Raw genomic sequence first — 23,994 nt, 5'->3', positions numbered from 1 at the left:
AAAAAAGCCTTGAAATGAATTATGCTCGAAGGGGAAAAAAATCCCATGGGAGTTTTAGTTACAATACTATGGTAAAGTCTACCAAACTAACATAACTACTTCCAGGTAGATTAAAATCTGATTTGAAAAATATTACCCTTAATAACCAATCATTGATGTAAGAACACAAATCAATCTATCTGGAAAATACCCAGATTCACAGAAGGTAGCATATATTTGAAGGGTTTTGGAAAGACAGTCAAGCAGTAGACAGGTGTTTGCCTTATTTCTTTAGGAATAGGAAGGTCACTTTTTTCATTAATATATGTGGCTTACGCTTTACAAGGAACAGATATATCGCTCTTGTTAGGGTTGGGGAGCAACACCTAAACAATTACTACAGACAATGAACAAATAAATGTCCCTTGTTTATTTAGTCAGCAGACTGCATGTTATCTGTAGGATAGCTGAAGGATTTACGAAATCAGTTTTAAGTAATACTTATACAAATAACTATACAGCCTTCCACTAGTTACCCAATTATTAATTCACCTTGAAACCCAAAATCATTTGTCAGAGAAGTATTTTAGGTACATGGGAGAAATACATTTTATTTTTAAACTGGCTATCCAAATCTGTTCAACAATATTAATTATGTGAAAATCCTTCTATGTAACTAGGAAAAACAAAACAAAATTTTTCACTTCAAAATGCAAGGAAAAAATACCCCTCTAATCTACTGATCTATTTTTATTGCTAGTGCATTGCAATGCATTAGACAAAAATTTTCAAGAGGTTAGTCCTTCTTTCTTTAGTGAAAAGTTTTCCCACACTGAAGACAGCTATCACAACTAAATTAATCTGATTATACTAACAGGCCCCAAAATATTATTCCTATAAGAACTAGTTCAGAAATGCAAATCAAGAGCCATCTCTACGATCTGTGATACTTCTTACTACACAAGCACAACACTGGAAAGCTTCTCACTTGCCAGTTTCTATTAAAAAAATCCAGAATACATATTTTCAGCAGAATTAGGAATAAATATGGAAAATGGCTTTCTTTTAATACTACTTCTGCTGATTAAAGTAAAATATGTCAACAGCTAACACAGATGATCTTGGTTACACCGTTATCTTGGTTAGCTTTCACATTATATACTTTTTAAAAGGGATGAACGAACAAGATTATTTCCAAAAACAAACTCATGTCCATAAATAAATCATAGCCAAACATTAATATAAAAAGGTGTCACTTTCTAATAGAAACAGTGTAACTGGCCTACTTACTGGAATCAGGCATAATGCGAAGGTCACCTTCTTTATAATCATCTAAAAGTTGGTACATGTACAAGACAGGATCTTTCTCATAGGTAATATAAAACCACGTGTTCATAATAGGAGCTCGAGCCAAGACCATCCCCCTCCATTCATCTTTTGAGCCATCCTCTGTCTCAAACATATGTTCGACAGCTTTGCCAATCATTGTGTCTGCCAGGTGGGCATCACTAATTCGAGATGAAGCTGAAATGACAGCATTTCTTAAGTACATTCAAAAAACAAATTTTCATGTTTCATGCGTAAGTTTGATTGGAAGTTATTCAATTTATATATAAAAAAAAATACTGTCCATTCCAGAGAGTTTACTATTGAAGAAATGCAGAGAAGTGTAGGGTTGTTAAAATACTAAAACGTTGTACTGCCCAACAACAAGTAATTATAATACAAGGTAAAGGAAGAACTGAGGACACAGCAATGAAGACTCTTTGTATTTTAACTAGCTTCTTCACAGGAAGAAGGGCAGCCAGCCGAGAAGAGTACGAAAGACTAAACAGAACAGTTCCATTAAGTTTTTAATGAAAGTTTTGGGACTGGTTCTCCTCTAACACAAACTCCTCTAACACTCTAGAAGTAGCTCCTCATTGCTTTGCAATCCTAAGAAACATCAACTTAGTCCTTTCATGGGTTAGGAATTAACTAGGTTAAATACTGAACTCCTTTGTTTTTATTTGAAAAAACCTGCAGTTTAATAATCCAGTACTAACAGTGAAATTTCATGTTATTAATCAAGTTCTTTTATTCTAAAAACACTTCCTTCTGTTATTAGAGATGCTATGGGGAAGTACCTGAGAAAAAGTATCACTATCAGACACACAGAGCAGACAATATAACCAAAACGTCTCACATTTCAAGTTTTAACAGAAATATTGAAGTTAACATTTCATAAACTTGCTAAGTGTAAGACTCTAAACAAAAACTACAGAATGTACTGCATACTAATTAAAGACAAAAGATACCACTGTACTCACTGGTATCATCAAATCTTTGTGAAATCAAGAAAAATTAAATAGAACATTTAGATTACCTGCCATGTGACAAAAATGCGTTTGACTAATGTAATTTAATAGTCAGTTGTTATCTTCCAGATGTCATGTAAGAGTGGTATAGAACATCTTATAGTAAATGTCTGTTTATACGTATTTATATCTAGGAAAAAAAGTAACACTTACCAACTCTGTCTGGAAGGACTTCAAGTGCTGAAACTCTTTCATCCTTGTGCAGTTCTAGTCCATACACACAATCAAATCCATCATACTTTATAAGATAAAGAGAGGGATTTACAGGAACTTGATCAAGAACTGTGCCCTTCCATTGTGTTACAGGTCCACTCCCTTCTTTCCATCCATGCTGTATTCTGCAGCCTACAATGTTTCTTCGTGGCTGAGAAATAGGTTTGCTTGGTCCCACATTGTTTCTATGCTTTCTGTACACAGATACAAACATAATATTAAACAAGTACATATCCAAAATTCTATTCCAGACAACAAAGCATACACTTTGTTTTAAGAGGATATAAAGCGTATTGTACTATTGGAAAAAAAAAAAAAAGATAAGTAGAGGAACACTTTTGATATGCTTTATAAGGTCAGTTTCATAATTGTCCTTTCTAAAACCAGTTTGCATAAGAATTAAGTTGCAACACTGAATGTAAAACTCACCTGAACAGGTCTCAAAGTACAGTTACCCCTGACAGTATTACAACTTTACTGCCTTGTTGCTTTCTCTGTGCAACAGCATGGGAGTCGGGGGCAGGGGGGGAAGAAATTGGTGGAAATGTAACTGGTGGTTGACTAGAATTCTTCCATGGCCTTTTTTTTCCCTGTTTGCACTTAAATATATTTCCGACTCCGAGACATGTCAGAAACAACATTCCTCCAGCATTCCTTTTTATTACAACACAAGAAAAATGATATGCAATGGTAATAGCAATAGAGGCCATACTCTTTAACATAGTAGAATGATTCAACATGTTTTTCTGTTTTTCCTTTGTATTTTCATGGAATTTTCACGGTAATTCCTTCTGTTGAGTATCACTTGTTCTGATCAGTAGGCATGTAAGCTGGCTTGAAATTTCAAACCACAGAAAACTTTATACAAGCTTTATTCTATGTAGTTATTAAAAACATTAATTGACAGTTTTGAAAACAAATAGAAGCAGCATCTGAACAACGTAACAGCATACAGTTGAAAAAATAATATTATTTCTATTTTAGCATGTTACAATACAGACATTAATTCCTAAAATGATTATTTAGAGGGTTGCCTGATCACAATTCTTGTGAATGTCAACTAGTTCTAAAACAGATTTTTGGATTAGTTACTACAACACTTCATTTAAATGGCAGTTAAATATGCACACCACAAGCATTCTTAAAAGCAACATGTAAAGAATGAAAACCAGCTGCGGGGGGGAAAAAAAAATACTGTTCCCTAAATTAGAGATAGTTACCAAAGACAAATTTCTACAAATGATGAAAGCTCACAGACCATCACGTGTATGATATAAAACCAAAAAAGACCAGGAACAGTCATAACAGTGACATCTCATAGACAGTCTTACAGAGTAATGCACTCACTGTATGAAATTAGAATGCATTTTTAGAACACATAGAAATTATAACTTTATCAAAAACAGGACGTATCATTTTTTCATCAGGTTTTCCCACCTCCAGATGAAGTTCTTAGCAGGAAGTTCCATAGTATTTGTCAAAATTCCTCTTTGTGATAGTTTTTTTCAATGGGATAACCATGCAGTGTTTGTACTTTGAGAGCACAAATTATTATAACCCCTGCCAGTTAACTGACACCCTTCCCATTAAGTTGGTTAAAATTTTATGTAGAAAGTAGAACACATTTTCAAATTCTTGTTCTTGCTTTTCTTTTTCAATGAGTGTCAGTAATGCTATGACCAAATGAGAGAACTAGTTCTTGTCACAATAGAAATGAGCTTGTTTTACATGCAACTAATTTACTTAGTTCTAATGAATCAGAGTTCTATTTTAAGACAGAATAAAAAAAACTAAAGGTAAAAAAACCAGCTCATTGAAAATTGACAATAATGTCAGTTTCTGAGGGTTTGTTTAAGTTGCCAATTATCTGATTGCTGGAAACGGCAAATATACTATTCATGTTTGACTTCAGAGTTGATTTTACTTTCTGCCTGTAAAGCGTAACCCACTTTAATGTTTAAAATGTAACAATTAAATGAGAAGCTTCACAGATATTTTAAAGAATATGATGGAAAAACGCTACAGAAGTGAGTTCAAACTCGTAACTACCTTTTAAAATGCCTCAGAGAGCAAAAAACATGACAAACACGATTGCTAGTCAAGCACCAGCCAGGTATACTTGCAGTTCAAGTCGTTTTTGAGGGCTGTCATACTAACTGAACAGCCATTCTCCTTCATTTGCAGTGGTTTTTATTCTAACAAATGAGATCTTTAAATCAGGAAATTGACAAGAAAAATCTACTTTTTCTTGCATCTGAACATGTGGTAATAAAGAAAGTATAGCTTCCTAACTGCCAATAAGTAAAAGCTACAAATGTGTTTTCATACAAGACAACAGTAGTCAACCCAAATCTCCTCAAGAGTACACTGTCTTATAGATACACCAAGTAATACAAATGTACATAACCTTCTGACGTGCTATACCTAGAAGATCCAAAATGTTTTACTTCAATTTTATTAAAATTATATCTAAAAATTCCATAAAGATTTCCTCAAAGTTTGACATAACAGTTTTCCTAAATACGTGAAACCAGAAAACAGCAAGTCCTGGAAACAGCTCTTGATATATCAGATAAGTCCACATTGTAAATGGCCCTTCAATCCCCATGGGTTTCAGATCCTCTTCCTTACCTTGAAGGCATTATGCTGGTAAACAGAACCTAGTTATGTGAAAAGGTTTCATTATCAAAACCAGATTGTTTATAAACTTACTAGAGACTACTACACAGGTAGAAAGAAACCTTCATAGATTTTGAAGCTGTGTTTAGATGTTCCTTATACAAACTTATTTGGCAGCTGCCACCAAGAAACCAATATAGTGCAGAATTACTCAGGACTGGTAGCAGAAAATCATTACTCCAGGATTGTACTTAGAAGATAAAAGGACATTTATATAAGGAGCATGGCAATTCCCACTAATCTAAAGTTGTCCATTTAGGTATTTTATTTTATTTTTTGTTGGTGTTCATCTCAGAGAAACACCACAGGGTAGAACAAAGGGAAAAAAACAGCAAAGGATGAAAGAAAGCCATAACTCAGAGTTTGCAAAAAGGCACAACTGAAAAAAAAAATGGTAAGAAAACACTAAAATAGTGTTGGAGCAGCACAGTAAAAACAGTCAGTAAAATTTCAGTCTTTTATGGTGTAAAGTAGAAAAGCTATTATAAACAGGACACAGACTTATTACAATTGTGACCTTACTACAGACTATCACCACAAGCAGAATGGCAAGAATTATTTACTTTTCACAATATTCAGACTATGAGGCACATCAATTGAGGCAGAAGCCTTCAAGTATTTTCCATATTCCTTCAAAAGCTGTACTGCAGTTGCAAAATTCATCTTACGATGCTGCAGGAGCCATGATTGCAAGTTAAAGTGGGCTCAGAAATTCAGAAGGCTAGTTTCATTGCTAATTAAACAGTAGGTACAACCTGTGCATCGAAGTCCTTGAATTGTCAACTACAAGAAATCTGGGCAGCATACAAATAAAGGACTGTTTTTTATATATGTACTCTAGTACTCTTTCCTTACACAAAGGTGGAAAGAGTAAGAACTGAGAGACTACTGACTGATCTGACACCAATGAGGTCAGTTTCACATTCAGAGATGATCACTACCCGCTGACAGAGAATTTGGAAGAACTGCTCTTCTGTAACTGACCTATAGCCATGGGAACCCTTTCCTGAAGGCTTAACAATTAACTAAACTTAAGAGTTCATAAGACTAACCTGTGCTGCTCATTTTATGACTTCCTTGATTACAGAATCATGCCCTCTTCCATGCTCTTGGCTCCTCCCTCTGCTACAAACCTTCAGAAACCTTTTAAAATCTCCCCCACTAAGGCCTTCAAATGCCAGTAGGTATGCTCCTCTTATTTTTTAAATGAGGAATGCAAAAGTCACCTTAACTACATCAACAACAAAACATGCATTACTAACTCATGGTCTGCTCTAACAGTTCAGAGTAGTATCAGCATACATTTTTACAGTCTTTTGCTATTAGCTTTCTGTAAACTACACATATGAACAATTCTCTACTTGTCTCTCATTCTCAGAGGAATCTGTGAGCGGCACATATCTTGGTTTGTAACACAAAACCTTTACTAAATGATTCACAAACAATAGAACTAGGCTAAATTAACAAAGCTAAACTGGATGGTTAAGTTAAATGCCTCAAGGTCATGTTATGTAGCCTTTATGCTAAGAAATATATAGCCTATTTAGGTATTTAAATAAGTGTATATCAACACAACAGTAAAGACAAATCTAGCCACCCTCAAGTACAAAAGGCAACCCACCTCTGATAGTCTTCCCATCATACACTCCTTTCTCTGAGCGGTTGAAAAAGAACAAGAGAAATTAAGTTTTAACCAACTCTACCTGCCTCTAGACAAATAAATGTTTCTGTTTGCCTTCTATGAAGATAGACAAGAATGGATAATGATGAGTTGGTGGAAGGGATTAGAGTAGTTTTACATCGGGTGTTGTCTCTGGGAAACAATTAACAATCAAATAAGTTAATCATAGAAAATGCACCTGCTAGGCAAATCGATTCGGATTGATGCATGTTCTATACCATCATTATAGGTCTTTACACTTCAAATGTAACTAGTAACATTTTAATAATTTTTTTAGTAAGTTTCACGCTTAACCAGCCCAGATTTCTCCCACCAGAGATGCAGCCAGATACACCTCACTGTTAAACACTAAGATCAGTCATGTCTAGAGTACTACCTGTTTTCTCACACCTACACACCAACATTCAGCTGCTGCTGCTATTTAAAAATGTTGTACAGGAAAGAATGCATGCCATGAATGTATAGTATAAGCAGGTATCCTTCACACACAAATAGCAGCCTTCTCCCAGAAGTACTTCAGTATGTTCTTTATTTTAAAAAAGTGAAAAATGCCCAGTTTCTGGCTTGCAACTGCTTCTGATTTCCAAAGTAATTGTAAAATTCTATTCACAAGACAATTTCAGAGGAACATTGAAAATGTTGTTTAAAGCTGCATTAGTGGATTATTCTTTCCTATGGCCCTAAACACGCATACAGACTGAATACTATTCCATAAGATTTTCAGAAAAAAAAGTGGCTGTAACAATACAGATACATTTCTAGAACAGACCTTCAATTTACTGACAGCTACGATTTTGTAAAAACGATAACAACTTACTTGTGGGAAGTTCTTTTCTTCATCATGCTGGCAGAGACTCCTGCATGACCTACAACATAAATGATGATGAAATTATTGAAAAATAAAGTGTGTATATAGTGTCAAAGAAAGTGAGCTTATATAAGAGTTTTCCTTTTAAGTGCCAGAATGTAAACCATCCAAACACTTCACGTTGTGATCGATCAATCAACTCCTACAATGGGAGAAAGCTTTGCAGAAACAGACAAGGACTACAAGCTCATTAAGTTTGGGGAATGAGCTGACCACAATAGCTAGAAAGAAAGCTGAATTTAACACAACAGGGACCTGAATTGTGTTGGTTCTAGAAGAAAGGCCACAACAGTTCAGAAGATAAACTCCCTACAACAGTTAAGAGAATCAATTGGCTGTGTAACTTTGTCTTTGTGTTAATGCAAATAAATATCCTTCTGAGTTAGCCAGACCAGCACTAGGGAAGTATACGTGTGGTTCAGCCTATGGAACATATAAAACAGCAATGACTGAAACGAAGATTAACAAGCCTTTCATACTAACTAATACAGCAAAGATGCTGTTTGCGATTTTAGGCTGTTATGAGACTGAGTAATTAGAATGGCAATTAAAGCATGTTTATAAGAACTATTAATAAGAACTAAAAAAAAAGTAACAAAAGTTTGATTAGAAACTTGAGTACTTGAGACTTGACTACAACTACACAAACTTTTTGACCATATAGTTAGCTACCTCTTCTGTGTATGAGTTGGACGTGAATGACTTATACTTCATATAACAAAATTTTTTATTAACAATAAGGGTGTGTTTTATTAAAAGCGTAATTATTAAAAAATAAATACATTCTCACAATGGAACTCCATCATCAGAACATGAATACACATTCATGTAGTACCGTATCATAGAATCATACAATGGTTTGGGTTGGAAGGTACCTTAAAGACCATCCATTTCCACCCCACCTGGCATGGGCAAGAACACCTATCACTAGACCATGTTGCTGCTCAAAGCCCTACCCAACCTGGCCTGGAACACTTCCAGGGATGGGGCTGGAACACTTCCAGGGATGGGGCTGGAACACTTCCAGGGATGGGGCATCCACTACTTCGTACTACTCAAGGTAGGGTCTCACAAGAGCAGCGCACAGGGGAAGAATCGCCTCCCTCACCCTGCTGGCCATGCAGCTTTTGATGCAGACCAGGATATGGGTGGCTTTCCGGGCTGTAAACACACATTGCTGGCTCATGTTGAGCTTTTCACCAACCAGCACCCCTGGGCCTTTCTCCTCTGGGCTGCTCTCAATCCATTCTCCACCCAGCCTGTGTATGTGCTTGGGATTTGTCAGGCATGATTTGCCCTTAGTGAAGCCATGCTGAAGTCGCCAGTCACCTCTCTGTTCTCCATATGCATTAGCATTGTTTCCAGGAGGATATGCTTCATGATCCTGTGGGTCACAGAGGTGAGACTGGTTGGCCTGTAATTCACCAGGTTTTCTTTTTTTCCCCCTTTTCAATGGTTTACGTTTCCCTTTTTCCAGCCAGTGGGAACTTCTCCGGACTGCCATGACTTCTCAGATATGATGGACAGTGACTTATAGCAACTTTATCTGTCAGTTCCCCCAGGCCCCTCAGATGCATCTCACTGGGATCTGATCTTGTACACATTCAGGTTCTTTGGATCACCTCAAACCTCATCTTCTGTAGTGGGTGGGACTTTGTTCCCCCAGTCCCTGCCTTTAGATTCTGGGACCAGGGAGGTATGGTAAGAGCACTTGCCAGTGAAGACCAAGGCAAAAAAGTTGAGTATCTCAGCCTTCTCCACATCAACTGTAGCCAGGTCTCTTGTTTTACTTTTCAGTGGGGGTAGTTTCTTTTATCTTCTTTCGTTATCCTATGTTCTTGAAGAAACTCTTTTTTTTTTTTTTTTTTTTAACTTGTCTAGCCAAGTTCAGTACCAGCTATGCCTTGGCTCCCTGCACTCCCAAGCCATATATATGCCTATAATCTTCCCAGGATATTATCCCTATAATATTCCCAGGGTATCTCTTGCCTCCATTGCCAATGCATTTCCCCTTTGTGTTTCAGTTTGGCTAAGATGTCTAGACTTAGCCAAGCTGGTCACCTGCCTTTCCTGCCCAACCTCCTGCATGTTAGAACCAAGAGCTCTTGTGACCTCCAAAAAATGTCTTTTTAAAATTCTTTATACACACAGTGTATGTCAGGGTGGTTGAAGTCACCTCATAGGACCAGGGCCTGCGAGTGTGTTGCTTCCTGTAGTTGAAAAGAGAACTCAACATCAACATCCCGCCCTTGATCAGGTGTCCTGTAGCAGACACTAAGCACAAAGTTTCCATTGTTGACTTGTTCTGATTTTCACCCATAAGCTCTTGAACTGTGCATGCATGTTCTTCAATGACAGTTCTTTGACTGCTCAATTTTATATTTTTTTTTTCATGGAGGGCAACTCCCCAGTCTTTCTTCCCTTGTCTGTACCCCCAGAACAGTTTGTAGCTATTGACTGCAGCACATCAGTCATGTGATTCATCCCACCAGGTTTCCCTGATAGCAATCACATCGATTTTCCAGATGGACAGCAGCTACCAACCTCCTCCTGTTTGTTACTCATGCTGCATGCATTTCACAGAATCATAAAAAAAATATCCCAAGTCAGAAGGGACCCACAGGGATCATTGAGTCCAACTCCTGGGTGCCCAAAGGACCACCCAAAATCAGACCACCTGTCTGAAGGCATTGTCCAATCACTTCCTGAACTCTGTCAGGCTTGGTGCCATGATCCTGGGGAGCCTGTGCCAGTGTCCAACAACCCTCTCGATGAAGAACCTTTTCCTGATATCCAGCCTGCCCCTCCCCTGTTCGGGTCCTGTCGCTGTCCCCAGAGAGCAGAGCTCAGCGCCTGCCCCTCCGCTCCCCTCAGCCCCCTCTGCTTTGGGTTGAACAAAACAAGAGACCTCAGTGGCTCCTCATATGTCTTGCCCACTAGACCCTGCACCATCTTTGCAGACCTCCTTTAGAAGCTCTCTAATAGTTTTATGCCCTTCTTATACTGTGGCACCCCAAACTTCTCACAGTACTTGAGGTGAGGCTGCACCAGCACAGAGCAGAGTGGGACAATCCATTCCCTTGAGCAGATAGCAATACCATGCTTGATGAACCCCATCATATGGTTGGTTGGCCCTTTTAGCTGCCAGGGAACACTGTTAATCCACGACCAACTTGCTGTCAACTAGAACTCCCCCAGATCCCTTTATGCAGTGCTGGCCTCTAAACTCTCACCCCTCAACCTGCACGTATAGCCAGGGTTGCCCTGTTCCAAGTGCAGAATCTGGCACTTGCTCCTGTTGAGCTTCATGAAGTTGGTGATTGTCCAGCACTCTAATTTGTCAAGATCTCTCTGCAAGGCACCTCCACCCTCAAGGGTGTCAACTCCTAATTTATTATAAAAACATTAAAGGGGACTGTCCCTACAACTGAGCTCTGGGAAATCCCACCAGTGACTGTACATCTGTGTGATTTAACCTCATTAACCCCTTTAGGTCCAACCCATCAGTCATCTGTTCTCGCACTGTATTTTGTAAATGTTCAGCTGTACACTGCACATTTCATCCAAAATGATACTGAGTTATTCTGTGTTGGGATTGAGTGTCATTCCTCACTGCTCTAGTAGGTGCACTCTTGACTCCGTTACCTGCAAGTACTGAGTGTCATGGTTTAGGAGAGCACCCCCCAAGTTCCTTATCTTTTCATTAGTTATTCTGCAGAAAACTTGATTTCTGCCCTCAGCTCAAGGTCTCTTGTGAACCTGTGCATAATAAGAAGGGGGTTCCAAAGCACTTCCTAAAGTGAAGAAAAAGAAATTTAGTAGTATACAAAAGTGAACTTGTAACAGAAGCTGCAAGAACCTCAAGGGAGAAGGTATGCAGAACACTGGGAACAGGCCTTTGCCATGCTCAGTAACTTCTTACATTGTGAACTTGCTTTTGATACATGCTCTACAGACAGGTTTCTACTCTCTTGATTTCACTTAGGTCAAAAAAAAAAAAAAAAGCCTATGCATACACAATCCCCGCATAAGTGAAAAGTATCAAACCAAAAAGTATTTACAATAAAAGCCTAAGGTTTGAGAGGTGACTTTTACTGTTTTTGCTTCCAGGTGAAGACAAAAGCTTTACAGGTGCAGAAGGAACTTGGTTCATGCAGTAAAAGCTCTAATCCAAAGCTAACTGACTGACGATTGCTCAGGTCCTCACATCAGTACTTTGAGATAGCCCTCTTAAGATAAATATACAAGTTACAACATTTATGTATAACAAACTTATAAGAACGTAAGATGACACATATTTGAAAATGCTAGAACAAACCCACATTGGTATTGATTACAAGCCTGATGGCAATAAATCACCTTTAGATTTTGTGTTGGCTGAACTCACTGATGTCCCAAAAAGACACAAGTTTATTTTAAAGACCTCTCAAATTAAACTAGTGAATTGTGTAGCACTTCACTCAGGTGAATCTCAAATTGTAGCAAGAGTTCATTGAATTGTGAACATTTATCTCACCTACAAGACCTCTAGACAGGAGGACTGAACACCACAGAATTCTTACATTTACCATACTCTAGCCAAAGGCAGCATTATCTGATAAATTATCCTGCCAAATCTTTCTTTCTTCGGGCAAATAGTTCAGCAATAATTTTTGCATAGTGGCCAGAAAGTTCAGCAGCATCCAGAGTCAATCCCGAGTTATAGCTAGACTTCAAGGTGAATGGAAAGGAAGTGCTCAAGATGTAAATAGTACCGCTTTATTATTTATCACTCTGGATAGCATCCAGGTTGCTGCTAACAACATATACTGAAGCAGTACATAGATAATCTGTGTAATTTTAGTGAGGATTCTGAAAGACAATGGGGAAAAACCTGCACAGTTCATGTAACAGAACAAAAACTCCATTTAACAACTGCACCATAATGCACCTATATTGTCCATCTGTTCCACAAGGAATACTACGTGACCCATGTCAAGTTTATATATATATATATATATATATATATGTATATGTATATATATACACATATATATACATATATATATACATACATACATATATATATATATATATATACACACACACACTTTAAGCAGCTAAAACAAAACACTCTTTGAATGGCCTTCAAATAGATGCAAACAACATTTCTCTTAAGTGGTAAAATACATCAAGGCACATTCCCAGAAGAAGTATTTAGAAATATTGTTCCATTTTTCTTTTCCTTACAGGAGTTAAAAAAATTATAGTAGTATGATATCCTAAAACATCAGAAGAAGTGTGAAGAATTTTAAATCCTAAGTATTTAATTTTTTCCCCCCAGGATTAAAGGGAGAAATAACACTTCCAACAAAAAAGATGCACAAGAAACTTATTTTCCTGTGACAAGGAAGGCAAAGGATTCTTCTTTCCCTATTTAGAATTACAAAGAGCTTGTAGTCTCTCTACAGAGGTATTCTCTTATAAATGCATGCCATTTTAATGAATTACACCTATGATATGTCTTTGATATAAAACATTTTGGAGAGCAAATTTAAAAAATATTATCTTTTAACATATGCATACATTGCTGATTTTCTCCTTTAGCTAGTGATGGTGGAACATAAAGCAGCAACCCAACTTACATGAATTCTCCCCAGAAGAATGTTTTAAATTATCGCAACCACTTATTAATCTAGTTATGCTTCTATCACGTTCTCTGTCAAGTGCTCAATTCACACCAAATTTTATTTTTTTTAAATCCCTACTTAAAGGGCAGTATCTTCATAAAAATCTTTCCAGAGAAAAAAACGGCTGTGTACCAAGCATTTTAGGGTCAAGCAGTTTGGTCACAAGCAGTAATGTGATTTCAGAGATGTTAACTATAGCTAGAGGATATTAATTAACATAGAGGACATTCTATATACCACAAATGCCATTGACTGAATGGGTTTAAACTTATATTCTTTATCTCCTCTATATTATGGAATGACAAATTCTAACTAGGATGCTCCATGATATGTTATATTTTAAGTAACCTTGAAAAATGCTCTGTACAACTAAATCGCCCCGAACATAAAATAATACTTTAACACTGAAAAAAAAATTGAAAGTAAATGGATTAGTTTTATGCTTCTTTGCAACAAGCAGCAAAGACTCTGAGAAAGGGGAAAATATTTATGGCTAAAGCTCTTAAAAGCTTAGTAATATGTATTCTTCCTAACAGAAAGTGAACACAAACTTCAACTCCTAGTCAAGAGCAACAGAATTACGCATTTAATTGTCACATGGTGTTGCATTAAAGAAAGGGTACTTTGATAAGAGTCAAACATTTGCCTGTTTCAAAGCCTGCTATGGACTTGAGAAAATTTGGCAAAGTTTAAAGCATTGAATAGGCTGACAGATAAAACAGGTCCGGAATTGCTTTTCATAAATACACTTACTGCACTAGTGCTAATATACGATAATAGTGCTAGCAAAATGCTGTCCCAGCTATTCCCTTCCAAATAGTGAAGGCACAAAGCATACCAAGCGTCTCTGCCTTGTTGGAAGAGAAGGAGCACAGATCATTGATTGCCTCTTCTAAGTCTCTTATCTCCCTTCTTCTCCAGCTTTCTTCTCACTTTATCTAACAAATGCTAGCACTAACTACTCTTCTTCCCAATGCTAATGCTTCTTCCACACAGTCCTGTTTTACTTTACATCCTAACCTTACCTGTTCCTCCCTGCTGGAGTGACGTTTAGCATGATTTACAGAATCACAGAATCACTTAAGTTGGAAGAGACCTCCAAGATCACCAAGTCCAACCTCTGACCTAACACTAACAAGTCCTCCACTAAACCATATCCCTAAGCTCTACATCTAAAAGTCTAAAAGTCTAGACCTCTAGGGATGGTGACTCAACCACTTCCCTGGGCAGCCCATTCCAATGCCTAACAACCCTTTCGGTAAAGAAGTTCTTCCTAATATCCAACCTAAACCTCCCCTGGTGCAACTTTAGTCCATTCCCCCCTTGTCCTGTCACCAGGTACGTGGGAAAATAGACTAACCCCCACCTCGCTACAAGTCACCTTTAAGGTACCTGTAGAGTGTGATAAGGTCGCCCCTGAATTTAGGTGGAGATTTGAGTACTGTAGTCATATATGTTTAGCATGTTCTTCTTTAAGTTAAGTATCGCATTGTGTTAGCTTGAATATTCATTTTACAAATAATCAAGCGAAAAGTTTCACTTTGGGCACCGTGGCCTTCAAGATTCTGTTCTGAAGACATTTATATGCCAGAACAGGACAGTCTTGCTACCACAAGACACCCTCCTTTGCTAGCTTCTTATACCAGGATTACAAACATCCATCCACAAAGTTTGTATACGAGGTAAGTGGAAGCAAGCTGCTCAACTCCCCTTTGCCCAAGGACAGCACTTATCCGGGACACTAGCAAGTCTGACAATTCTCCATACATTGTCTGTGTGGTTTTCTTTTTGAGGTCAGGTTAATTCTGCTCAAAACAGGTTTTTAAAATAGGTCTTTAAAGATTCAACAGCAGCACTAGAAACTGTTTGAGTACTTCTGCCTTGCCCTAGACAGACACAGATAAAAAAAACAGCAAGATAAGACACTCTAAACCATACTTTCATGATGCTAATTCCAATAGATGTATACATAGTATTTCAACTGGGGAGTGTAGAAAGGGAGATTAGGGAGAAGGATGGAAGAAGAAAACTATTGGCAATATTTTTACCATCATTACATCAATGATGCTATCCATTCAAACCACCAAAACCAGATATGCTCTTTAAAGCACACCACAGCATCTTACTTGTCTCATTATCCCCTGTATTTACATTAAAGAGCAAAAGCTGGACTTTTTAAAGTTGTATTTCAGAATTTGCTGTGGGAACTATTCTTGATATGGTTGCTATTTTCAAGTTATTTTCAGGGACTTAAGGGCACACTTAAGCACACCTAGTATTGCCCAACCTCAACTTAAAAGGGCTGGGGAAGGAAAATGGTTCTTTTAATCAAAACAGACCAAGGATACAGAGATAAAACAAATTCCTGACTGTTTAAAGATTTCACTGAAGTTCTAAACAAGTCACATCTTGGATTGATATCTCTTTCCTTAGTTCACAGGGACAGCAACTAATAGTTGTTTTTAAGAAGGGAAAAATACATAAGCACGTGTGTCACTAAATATGTCTTAGCTCTTTTCTTTACTAAAATAATCTACTTTGTTTTCAAACCATTCAGTAAAGGCATTATGATTGCTCCTGACCATCACCGTTTGGTGGGATTCTGGGCCTCTAGGGGATAACTGCCAGGGAAGGCTGTAGAAGACTATATCTACAGAATTAACAGGTGATAACAAAACTAAAGAAGTCCAAACATAAGTGTAAACACAACAACAGTAATTTTTATTATTATTATTATTAACAATTGATTATATTACATATCGTTAATAAAAAATCATCTATATTCCCCTATATTGGGGACAGCCATACACAGACAGACACAAACACACTGCCTAGCACAGAGCAGCTGGCTGATCTACTGAAACTTCTTCCAGGAAAGCTAATCTATATTTCTGAGAAAATCACAGATACAGTAGTCACAGCCTCTACTGTTGTGAAAAAGTTAAAAAAAGTCTAGCCTTCTTTTTCTCTCCATCCTCAATCCTAACCATTATTTCTCAAGACAAAACTATGAAGTGTGCTCTTCAGTAGAGTTCAGATTTCAGAAGCCTAGATATCTTAGTCAAATGCATCTTTCTTTACACCTATAATTAAAAAATAAGCAAACTGTCTTTTTTTCCCCAAAGATGCCACCACACCTGCAATGTCACTGATTGATAAATTTCTACAACTGCATTAAATGAAAATCAATAACAAAAAACATTGGTAATGTATTCAAGTTTTTAAAAACGGTAATCCTAATCACCCATATGAATAACCTGACACAACCACTAGATTACCCATATCCTCAGATAGTCTTGCAGCTTGTACTTGATCCCAAAGTCTCCTTGAATCCCGTGATTATTTCACATGATTTAAAAATGAAATGAAGTTTAAGCAATTTACATGATTTCACTGTTTGTTTTAATTAGGGAGATAAATCAATTAATAGAATATTTAATTCCAACTTTGTATTATCTACTCCCAGGTGATGGCATTTTTATAAGTAAGACTTCAATAACTTATTTTCCACTGGAAGTATCTAGTTGGAAAAGAGTTATTTGTTCATGTTTCTTGGAAGTAGCAACTGTTTTAAAAAAAGGAAGGCAATGACCATCAAAATAGCAGAGATACTTCCACAAATGCTGTGTTTTTACAGTAAGTGCTGTTTAAAAGTGACTTGTTAATGTGCAAGATTCTCTTTCACGGTTGTCCTAACAATATTAAGTACGTAGCAAATATCATATTCCCCTTACATTGTGAATGTCATGACCCTTTAAACAAAATAATTGTCAAGTCAAGTAATCAACTAAGCATGTTCTTTCTTCTGAAAAGCTCTAATAAAATAAATCCTACTAGGATTAGCAGGATCATTACTATCACTAATAGGATAAATCCTTAACAGTTCCAAATGAGAAAATACACAACCACTTTAAAAGTGTATAAAAGGTCATAAGGATCAATGTAGCTAATCCTAACACAGAGAACAGGTGTGATTTTTTGACAACTACAGGGCTAAGTCATTCTTCCCTGGCAAATAAAGCTTATTAATACACAACTGAGGATGAACCTCTCTTAACCTATTTGCAGCCTAAAATCTCCTCCTTCAAAAGAAGAGGCAATCGTCATTTAGCCGCTCTGTCACTTGACCTGCACTTGACAGCTTTCCTTGCCAGAGACACTTAAAAAAGGAAACAAAAAAAATAAACAAAAAAATTTTTCCCCCAAAGGAAAATTTGATCAGTCTCAGTAGAATTTCTGCTGTAACAAACCAGTGTTCTCTTTCCTGCCTTTAAAATAAAATCTCATGCCTGATCGTTGTTGTAGAGTGGGCTATGCACTCCCTCTAATGACAGCTGCCTGTTATCCTACCCATAATCAAGTAATATGCAACAAGTAATTTCATCCCCACATATTTATTTCCCCAAAAGGAACAGTCCATCAAATATGGTAATAAAAGCAACAACAGGAAAAAGGTCAGCAGCTGTCTGCCTCAAGAAAACAAAAGCCAGAGGCAATACCCTAGGCCTAGGCAGCAACTATGCTAAGAGTTGAGGCTGACCAAATCTGTATGACTTACGGGTTATATTTATATGACAGTTCATCAAATTAATATAAATTTAAGGACTTCTCAGTTAAGATTAGAAAATTTGATAATGAAAAAGATTTAAATAGTAAATGTTGTATGGGGATATTATAAAGCAAAAGGACCATCTAAAGAAACAAGTGTAAATTTATTGATGGTTTTGCATGGGGTAAATCACAATGAAATAATAATGGAAAGTGCAACCCATCAAAAAAGTTGAAAAATAAAAAAGAATTCATAAACAATTGAAAGGGTAAGTAAGAAGCAATATTTTCTACAATATATTTAAATAAAAATTCTTATTTTTAAAATAGATACAATCTATTTAATACAATCATCCTCTAAATAATTTTGATTTTATGACTTTTCAAATCTGTACTGTAGTTTTATTGATAGTTGTATATCACGATTAAGTTATAGATAAAAATTCTAACATTTCCCTTAAAAAACTTTGTGTCTGAATTTTTTTGAACTTGGATGCAGTGATTTGCTAATACTTACAAAGTCATCAGTACTAAAGTCAACCTTCAGTACAGAGGTTTTCCTTTTTTTTTTTCCTCCCACAAATACAATTCTCCTTCCACTGGTATTCTGCTAGTGTCAAGAAGAAGGATGACTTATCAGCTGGCTAGATGAAAACTCACTGAAACAAGTGACTATGACTCTGCAATGGATCACTCCTCTGAAACTATTCATTAAAAATATATGTGCAGAAGTCATACTTGAAACATTAATGGAAACTAATCACATGTAAAAGCAGTTACCAAAACATTTCAGAGAAATTTTCCAGCATCAGTTGCTACAGCTCCAAATGAATTGGGAAAGTATCTGAAGCCACCAGAATGGGCTACTGCTTGTGTATTTAAAAAGTTAGCTGACCTTACCCAGTTTGAAATTATATTCATTTGGTTTAGTGATATTTTTAGAACAGCACCAATTCACAATGGTTAGTGTTAGATAATATGCTGCAACATACATCTACAGTTTTTTCCTGTGCAGGTCATTAGTGAGTTTCATTTCAGTATAAAATAGGAAGATACATTTCAGCATGAAAGAAAAACTACTAAGTCACTTCATAGCAGAAAACTGACTAAATATACAAAACAATTTACATGACTTAAATAAGTACTAACAAAAAGCAGATAACTGAATTGAAGAATGAACGACATTTATCTAGAACATTTTCATCCTCAAATGCTGATCTGTAGAATTCCTAACTTGCAAATGGTAACTTCTAGGCCCTGTCCTGCACAGTAGTCCAGACAGAATGCACTACTGAAGTAGTTAAGAGCCTAGCTTAGTTTCTACAGGACCAAATAGCAAAATATTTATCAATTCTTGTTTACTCACTTGATGCTTTTGTTGCATCATTGCTGATAATCCTTACTTACCATCACTGGTAATCCTGATAATCGCGTAGAGAACCCAAGACTGACTGAGATTTGTCTAGCTGCAAAACTTTAAATAAGCCCAACTGGTCATACAAGTCTGAATACTTACTTGTATTTTGCATTTTTCTGAATTGCTTTTAAATACTTCTGACTAATCTTCAATTTAGATAACACACATCCTAGCAATAGCCTGTACATCTAGACAAACCTTTTAGTAGTGTTTAAAACATGTTCTTCTACAATTACTAGATGAAGTTTTACAGCAAGTTGCAAGTATACGAGGAATACACTTCTGTTTGTTCTAGCATTTTTGAGATAAGCAAGAGAGGAATTTGCCCCTTAAAATGTCTACGTAATCCTATAAAAAGCTCATTTTGTTCCACTTCAGAATTTTATTTAACATACAGTTCTACTAAGACTTTGATATTATGAACTACTGAACACTTTTTATATACTGGTCTGTAATGCTTAAATTTAATTATGTCTTTTTAATTTACCAGCTTCTGTAACATGAGCTCTTTTAACATGGGAATAACAACACCTTTATAAAGCAAATAATACATAAAAATCTACAAAGTAAGAACATTTTTACCTCCTGAAAGCAAACAAACCAAAAAAGCAAACCAAAAAACAGGCTTACCTGCATCAGCTCTGGACCGCTGACCTGGTGATTTTCCAAATGGGGTCTTCATTCATCTGTGTTTAAGTGAGCAGCAAAGCTGCTGGACTAGGGTGAAAATCCAGTTCTTCCCAGATCCCAGGATATCTTCTTATGAAATAAAACAGCTACTTATTAATCCACTATTCAATCACAAATTTGTTCTTCAAATGCAGAAGACGCACTTTCAGTTATATCACTCTGAAAAACAAAACAGGTGAAGTATAAATAGTTTGATTTGAAGCTTAGTTAAAATAAGCCTTAAAATAAAACAGCATTTTTTGCTTTCATACTCAATAGGAATTTCCTTCATATTCTGTGATTCTGAACACACTGAGCAAATGGGAGCATGTAGGCCAGTAGACAGCAAAACAAACAATAAGGATGCTGCTTTTCCATCATGTTCACAGTCAAGTTCCATATCAGATCAACGTCGACTGCACACAACTGTACATAGGAAAGCTTCTTCAAAACCACTTAGCTTAGCACAGGGAAGAATGTCTACTAACAGTGCAAACTCTTGTTTCAGGGTTTCTACCTTCACCGAGAGGTAAAGCACAAACCTACTATTTCCATTTATTATAAATAAAACACTTCACACACGCATAGCAAAGTAACCTTTCCACATAAAAAAAAAAAAGTATGTAGGAAAAAAAAAAAACTAAACTCTTTAAAGTACAAAGACCAGACTCCACTGCACTACAGAGCACTACAACTACCCAAGATCAACTAGCTGAACAAGTCATTGGTTCATAGAAGAGCTACAGAAGTTTTTGTTGATTCTCTAAAGTCAACTGATTCCTAAAATATTTAGTCATTGCCTTCCTCTAGTTGAAGGAGATAACTGGGGACAACTTTTTACAGTCCTACTGAGGATTAAAATTAAAACAATAGTAAACTAAAGTCACTTAAAGTGACAAGTGATAACACAATCATTAGGCATTGACAACATAGATTCACGAAAAGAAAGGCATTTTCATTGATCTGATAACCTAGAATAAGCTGGTGAGGAGCCTGGAGAACAAGTCTTACGAGGAGCGGCTGAGGGAGCTGGGCTTGTTCAGCCTGGAGAAAAGGAGGCTCAGGGGTGACCTTATCGCTCTCTACAGATACCTCAAGGGAGGCTGTAGCGAGGTGGGGGTTGGTCTATTCTCCCACGTGCTTGGTGACAGGACAAGGGGGAATGGGCTAAAGTTGCGCCAGGGGAGTTTTAGGTTGGATCTTAGGAAGAACTTCTTTACCGAAAGGGTTGTTAGTCACTGGAATAGGCTGCCCAGGGAAGTGGTGGAGTCACCATCCCTGGAGGTCTTTAAAAGACATTTAGATGTAGAGTTTAGGGATATGGTTTAGTGGGGACTGTTAGTGTTAGGTCAGAGGTTGGACTTGATGATCTTGAGGTCTCTTCCAACCTAGAAATTCTGTGAAAAATTCTGTGAAGATCATCTGTTTAGTGGATGAAGTGAAGATGGTAGATGTAGTTTTTCCTGGATTTTACCAAGGCATTTGATACGGTCCATCATGGAATTCTTCTGGACAAACTGTCCAACTGAAATGGGACAGGTACATACTACACTTGGTGATGAACTGGCCAGACAGCAGAGCTCAAAGGCCAGTAAGTGAACGGGGCTACATCCTGCTGCTGGCTAGTCACTAGCAGTGTCCCTGAGGGCTCCATTTTGGGGCCAGTTCTGTTCAGCATTTCTGCCAATGATCTGGATGGAGGAATGGAGTGCATCCTCAGTAAATCTGCTGATGATATGGAACTGGGAGGTGCTGCTGTTGACTCCTGGGAGGGATGAGATGCCTTGCAGAGGGATCCAGATAACACTGGGCAATCAGCAATGGCATGAAGTTCAACAAATGTCAGGAAAACACTGGGTGTTGCACCTGGGATGGAGTAATGCCAGACACTGGCACAGAATGGGAGGCAAATGGCTGCAGCAGCTCAGCAGAAAAGGACCCGGGAGTGCTGGTGACAGCATGCTCAGCATGAGCCATGCACCCTGCCAGCCAAGCAGGCAAGCCGCATTTAGAGGTGCATTAAATGCAGCAGTCAGCTGGTGAAAAGGGGTGATTTTCCTGCTATATTTATCATTGGTACATCCTCGTGTTGAACACTGCATGCAGTTCTAGGCTCCACAACATAAAAGGATGTTAAGGTACATGGAAGATCTCAGAGGAGGCAACAAAGCTGGTAAAAGGGACAGAAGTCATATCCTATGAAGGGAGGCTGAGGACCCTCTGGTTATCTGGTCTCGAGAAGAGGAGGCCAAGAAGAGACCTTGTGGCTCTCTGCAACTCCCTGAGGGGAAGTGCAGAGGGAGGTGCTGGCCTCTGCTCCCTGGGAACCCATGCCAGGGTGCATGGGAATGGCACAAAGCTGTGCCAGGGGAAGTTCATGCTGTATGGCAGGAAAGAATTCTGTATCATAAGGGCGGTCAAACACTGGAACAGGCTTCCTAGGGAGGTGGCTGATTCCTCAAGCCTGTCGGTGTTCAAGAGGCATTTGGATATTATAACAGATATATAACATATATATGTGCCCCATGCCTGTCCACATTTAAGAGGCACTTAGATAATACTCTCAATTATGTGGTTTAATTTTGGGTTGTACGTAGTTAAGACAGCAGATTAGGTCAGGCCATCCTTTTTAGCCCCTTTTCCTGAAGAAATGTCATTGCTGTAATCATGTTCTCTATAATCTGGTAAACAGAAGATGGCGTTCTCCCTTTTATTTCAGTTTTGCAACCTGCTGTCAGTTTTGATACACAGGTTAAAACAAAAGAATGCACCTAACCAGTGACCAAGCTGAGAGAAAAGGTTTATCTTATGCTTGGGCCTTACTGCGCAAGGGAATAGACAAGGACATGCCTTGAGGTATGGTGCAAGTGTTATGCAGAATAAGCAAATTTACATCTAACAGCATTTGCCAATTCTTCCATGAATAACATTCATTAACTTTAGGCACATTAGAGTACTACAGAGGAATACTCCTAGGAAAAAAGAGCAATAGGGAGACAAAACTACTTACCAATTTCTCATTTTTCTATTTTAAGCAAGCATTTGGTAATTTGTAGTTTTTTGAAAGATCAGTGTTTAGAAGAATTAACTTAAACATTCAGTCAGGAACTTGTACAAATTTGTGAAATGAAAGTTCAACATTCTTTTAAAGGAGCATGTAATTGTTTTCCACATTTCACCTCCTCTCGAAATCTACCACTGTATACACAGCAATGCTGAAGGATACCAGGGCAACAACACTGGAAGTTTAAACAGCATTTGAAGATGCAAGAGGAAGCAATTGGTTTAACCACTTTACTAAAACACACCATGAGCATATTTTTTTCCCTACCAAACTCAAAAATACTTTATTCTAGATCAAAATACTTAAATACAGAAATATTCCTGATTATGAAAACAAACAAATTCACAGCAGTGCTCTCATACACTGCCATATTGAGTCTCACAGGCTTTGTGTACGCATAAGAGAAATCCTTTTTTCTTACAGTTCAGAGAGAATCAGCTGCAATCTAGTATACTCCTCTATTTTTAATAAAAATGAAATAAACGTGTTTTTCTAAAGCTTGCATTATGAATTCATTTTATGTCATAGTTTCACTCTGACAGTTGTAGAGACCAACTAAGAAGGCTATTCAAAATAAGGAGTGCCAAGACCAGGTTAGAATAGTACAATCATACTAACATAATAGGGAGGAAGATGCATTAAGACTGAAAAAGTAGAGCTACATTAAAGCTGTATTTTTTCCACCATAAAGGTAAAAATAAAGAAAAAACAGCATGCATACAGACTACACAGCTTTTTCTGTAAGGCAGTTTAACCACTCTCTATAACCTCTTTATTATTTAGAAGAAATTAAAACATACGAGCTTTTAACTCTCCAGAATAAATATAAACTCTCTCTACCTTAACTTTC

The 23,994-nt window shown here is 37.3% G+C and overlaps 1 protein-coding gene across 3 annotated transcripts in view; it reads right to left on the bottom strand.

Annotated features, from left to right (window-relative positions):
* Positions 1–23,994, bottom strand: part of SPIN1 (spindlin 1) — a 59,037-nt gene that overhangs the window by 7,453 nt on the left and 27,590 nt on the right. For all 3 annotated transcript variants that reach the window (XM_035309221.1, XM_035309220.1, XM_035309219.1), the window contains exons 2-5: positions 20,042–20,260; positions 7,727–7,775; positions 2,490–2,743; positions 1,270–1,503 (exon numbers count right to left, since the gene is read on the bottom strand). In XM_035309221.1, coding sequence (XP_035165112.1) covers positions 1,270–1,503; positions 2,490–2,743; positions 7,727–7,775; positions 20,042–20,093 — 589 coding nt within the window. In that variant the 5' untranslated portion in view covers positions 20,094–20,260. The remainder of the gene's footprint in view (positions 1–1,269; positions 1,504–2,489; positions 2,744–7,726; positions 7,776–20,041; positions 20,261–23,994) is intronic.

The sequence above is a fragment of the Oxyura jamaicensis genome, chromosome Z (genome assembly GCF_011077185.1).
Source record: "Oxyura jamaicensis isolate SHBP4307 breed ruddy duck chromosome Z, BPBGC_Ojam_1.0, whole genome shotgun sequence".
In the NCBI taxonomy this organism is placed as follows: Eukaryota; Metazoa; Chordata; class Aves; order Anseriformes; family Anatidae; genus Oxyura; species Oxyura jamaicensis.
This window is presented reverse-complemented; position numbering and strand designations above follow the sequence as displayed.